The sequence below is a fragment of the Silurus aristotelis genome, assembly GCF_946808225.1.
Source record: "Silurus aristotelis genome assembly, chromosome: 1".
NCBI lineage: Eukaryota > Metazoa > Chordata > Actinopteri > Siluriformes > Siluridae > Silurus > Silurus aristotelis.
Window position 1 is genome coordinate 38933598 of NC_139574.1, and position 4761 is coordinate 38938358.

The 4761-nt window shown below is 36.0% G+C and overlaps 1 protein-coding gene and 1 long non-coding RNA gene across 2 annotated transcripts; both read left to right on the forward strand.

Annotated features, from left to right (window-relative positions):
* Positions 1–225: 225 nt before the first annotated feature.
* Positions 226–3363, forward strand: LOC310730977 (little elongation complex subunit 1-like; the record flags this gene model as incomplete). The annotated part of the gene is made up of 5 exons (XM_083550231.1): positions 226–1248; positions 1376–1616; positions 1920–2088; positions 2237–2397; positions 3166–3363. The coding sequence occupies exons 1-5, from the start codon at positions 1196–1198 to the stop codon at positions 3361–3363; spliced, it is 822 nt and encodes a 273-aa protein (XP_083406357.1). The 5' UTR covers positions 226–1195.
* A 119-nt stretch (positions 3364–3482) lies between these two features.
* On the forward strand, positions 3483–4070 carry LOC310725624. The gene is made up of 3 exons (XR_014533449.1): positions 3483–3594; positions 3685–3774; positions 3901–4070. It is a non-coding gene; the product is annotated as an uncharacterized lncRNA (long non-coding RNA).
* Positions 4071–4761: the final 691 nt, after the last annotated feature.

Below are 4761 nucleotides of genomic sequence, written 5' to 3' on the forward strand. Positions count from 1 at the left end.
TCTAGATGTTTATATTTTCACAACTAAAAAAAATTACTGTAGTTTTTTTAAACTAAAATTATATAAAAAATGTTATAATATTTTATATAGATTTTTTTAAGTATGTTTGCCAACTTGCCATCTGTAAAATACAATACAAATGTTGATTTACACAAATTGCTTCATCTTTCATACTTAAATGATTTTGTATGATTAATGATATACAGTTATAATAAACAAAACATCTAATTATAAGTTTGTTTTTTATCCAATTAATTGGGGGAAAAAATCATTAGATTAATTGATTGCCAAAATAGCTAGTTGCAATATTTATAATTATTGTAATTACAATTATTATTGATAAACAAATCCCCCATAAAAGCCTCAAAACAGGTGGAAAGGTGATCAGGACCATCGGTACCGGAGTGAAGAGAAGAAAAGTGATCTGTTCCTCATTTATTGTCTAATCCTGATCATTAACATCAAATTCATGGACTTGCAGGAAAAAGCAATAGAATATTTAACCTGAGGATGAAACCTATTGAAGCTAAGATTAGTTAGCCGGCTAGTTAGCCTAGCTCAGTGGTTCTCAAAGTGTGAGACTCGGTGTTGAAAAGAGAATAAAACCCATAAAGACTAGAAAGTCACCGTTACAGGGGTCTTACAGTCGCTCCATCCCGGCAGAGGGTCTTCATCCTCCACCTGGAACACGGAGTTTCTCCCGGAGCTCATTACTGATGATTCAGAGTAGTGATGAGTCGGTTATGAACGATTCCTTGATTCTGAACGAGTCTTTAATGTGACTCAGAAGAACGATTCGTCTCAAAGAGTGATTCATTAATATTCAACTGGACGCGCGTGAGCAAATCATCACAAAATCTCCATAGGTTATGCAGAGGAACTAAATGACTCACAAATGATTCGCTAATTTTAATGAATGAGATTCAAAGAACCGAGTCACTAAAATGATCCGATCTTCCCATCACTTTTACAGCGATGGCGCGTTGATCCTAGAAACTCCGCCTCTCTGGTAGCGTCCGCGTCCCTGATTGGTGCATGAATTTCTCCCCTACGGACCAATCAATAGAGACCAAAAAAGAAGGTCACGTCACAAAACCACGCCCCGTTTCCATGGAAACCAGTACACAAACAATCTCTTTTTCTGGCGACAGGACAATCAAGACTGCTTGTGGATATTTTTCAAAATATTTAATAAATGCACACATTATATACAAAAAGTTTAAAGATGCAGGACACCAACACAAACAAGTAAGTTTCTATTACTGTTTTTACTTTATTTATACTGATTATTTTCCTGTAATATCACATTCCCAATGTATTATATATACTGTAGAATTGTCTGTCATGTGATTTGATTACATTTTGTTGATATTAGAACAAAGAGAGCTGCATCAGACATGCCACCACCCAGTGCTGCTAAAAAGCCTCGACTTGATGCTGCAGCTCACAAAAACACAAAACAATCCCTTATCAGTAGTGCATTAAAAACACTGCAGCATTCCTGCTATGATGTTTTATCACCAAGCTGCATTGATGCACTACTTCAAGGGAAATTTGAACTTCCTTCTTTGACAGATGAAGAAAAATCTGTCATTTCCAAGTTTTGTGTGAACGAGGTCAGTGATTATCGTCTGTTTTATTTAGTGTGCATTCAATTCACACATGCAATTCTATAGCTCTGGATTTGAGTTTTCTCATTTTTAATAGTCAATCCATAATTAACTGGTCCTGATGTTCTGAAATTGAACAGTAGATATGATTTGTCATGTAAAAATGTTTGCTCCAGGTTTTGGTTTATGCAAATTCTAGTAGTTTTTCTAAACCTAATCTACAGTCAAGTCTTAACTCCCTAATATTTGTTTCAAATACATGACTTGAATACATGTTTGATTTAGATCTTTTTCTTCCGTCTCATTTAGACGTTGGCAGAGACGTTTCTGAAAGCGGTTTTGGAGAAGATCAAGGCGGAGAAAGAGTCTATGGGACATGAACTCCTGCAGTCTCTCTGTAGGGTTTATGTGGGCTTGTGTCAAAAGAGAGGAGACTCTCATAAAGCACATGCCCTCGCCTACAGATTTCTCAAAGAAGGTGAGATTATATTGACATTTCATTATATATTTACTAAAAATGATCCGGACAGTGATATAAAGAAGCCACTTTTGTTCTGTTTTTGGTTTTGTATTTCTTCCTATAAAGTGTATTTTAAATCTGTGGTATCATTTTGTTTTCTTTGCAGACTTTTTTGAAGCCTCAAAACTAATAATGGTCATGGTGACAGCATGGCCAAGTGTTTTCTCCTGTAACAGCCCTTTATGCAGAGCCATTCACATCGTGTCCAAAATGAAGGCATACGGCAAGATTTATTACTTGCTCAGCAAATTTCTGCACTGGGATACAGTAAGTAGCTGATTCTGATCACAACAGTCACCAGAATAATCATTAAATATCGCTTTTCAACTGGAATTTTCAAGTGTTTTACTGCAATCTTAATCTACTTTTAATGTCCAATGTGCATGTGATCTATGGAGCAAATTCATTATAAATCCATGTTGAATTTAATCAATAAGTATTTCATTTTTTTCTTAAAAAATTCAAGCTGAAAGTGTTACAGGACATCGCTATTGTAGTCCTTTTTTTATTAGTGTGAGTAAACGCTGATAATGAGCAGCAAAGAAACTGAACTTAACTCCAGCGTTAATGTCGCTGTTTATGACAAAATGATCAGATCAGTGCAATAAACATGCAGTCAAAACAATCTGTGTTTCATAATATACTAATAAAGGAAGTGATATAGAACCATGTGACACTGTGCTCAATACTGAATAAACAAACTAAATCTGTGCCTCAAATTACATACTCATGTACTATTCTAGAGCAGTATTTACCCCTGCTACTGTCTGATACATAAACCCTTTAGTAACGTGTGGTCTTTTGCATGTGTTTTAAAATCTTGGAGTCATTTGGAGGTCATTTTCTAGGACTCCTCCTCACATAAGAGTAATAAATGGAGGTTATAAAAAGAGCAGAATGCACAGTTGGAGCTCGACCTCAGTATTTCAATCATCTGCACTTGTGATTGGTTGTGACCTTTCAGTTATGATCATATTATTGTAAACATTGTTTCATTGATCTGGTTTTTAAAGAAATGATGTATTTTTCTGCCAGGAGCCTCCAGGAAACATCTGCAGCACCATCACCAGCACACTGAAGGCTCTTCTGAAAGACAAAAATCTGACTTTCCAGAAGAGCAGTTGGTATGGTGATGATCTCTGTCCTGCTGCCTGGGACTACGTCTTCAGCCTGGACCTTCTGTGTGTACAACTGGGCTGGATTTGGACCGACTCCCATGTTATTCGGTACTGAATGTGAAACTGCTTCAACGTGTTTAATTCTCATCTTTCTAGTTTATTAAACATTAGATAAATTGCAAACTGGCAAATGTGAGACTCATATGAGACAGTGTATTTAATATGTCCAATTTTTTATTCATCAGAAAAAGTGTGTGGCTCATTTTGAATACGTGGCTGAAACAAACACAAACAGAGGAAACGAAGTACAGAAACGTCTCTGTAGCAGCAATATTCAGGCTACTTGGTAAGTTTCCTGTAAATCCTGTTTTAGAGCATTATCTCACATTATTTCTGGATTCTTCTGTTTTTCACTCATGTTCTTTATCTCAAACAGGGCGACTTGGCCAAAATGGCCTTAAGGAGAACGTGGCAGCATCAGTGGAGGATCTAACAAAAAGCATCACTGAGTTCAGGGGACAAAAAGGTATCACTAAAGGATCAATTAAACACGTCCTTAATCAATCTTTATCTTTATTCTCTGATTTTTAGTTCTCTATCAACAGGAAAGTGTTCCAGCAAGTCCTAATTTTATGATGGATTTTGTGTGCAGATTTGCCGTGGGAGGTGCAGCTCGCAGTGGTTTATGCCACTCATGATCTGGCACCCAGCAGCCCCAAAGTCGCTCTGAACGCTTTAGAATCGTGGAAGAAAGACCTCACAAAGCCCGTTCCTCCAGCCGTCCCCAAGTGCCTGAAGCAGATCAGATTTCTTTCTTCTCACCTAAAGACCCAAAAAATTATTACAATAAATAATGTTTAATAGATATAATTGTTTTTTTATGTTTTTGTACATAAATAAATAAAACACATAATAGATCTGCAGTGTTATTGATTGTCTCTTTACAGTTTCGGGTCGTGCGTTTCACACCCAATCATCTGCCTTCAGTCCCAATCATCCTCTTAATAACATCAACATGATGCCACAGCTGTAGACACCATCATTATTATACAGCATATAATACATGCAGTATAACAGAGCGCATACAGATTCTTGTACATTTTCCCTGCATTACAGTTTTCCTGGTGTTTTGAAATTAAGTCAAATTGTGTGTTTTTGTACAGATTCTACAAAGAAAATGCAAAAGTATAAATGACTCATGAAAAAGCTTAACTGTTGTGATCTGTTTGGGTTGACCTTTATATAATGTCCTTTATACTGAAAAAACCTTTCAAAATGAGCGTGTTAATAAACACGTTAACCCAAATTCATTTTAACAGCACTAATATTATTAATGCACAATTAATGCAGCACACATTTCTTCATTTTTATTAAAAATTAAAAACCTTTAACGCAACACATTTATTCACAACGTCCTTTCCTTTACTCAGATATTGTTATATTTTTATCATGCCTGAACAAACACTTAAATCTTGGAGAGGTTTTCCATACAAACTACGATGCCCTTGGGGTC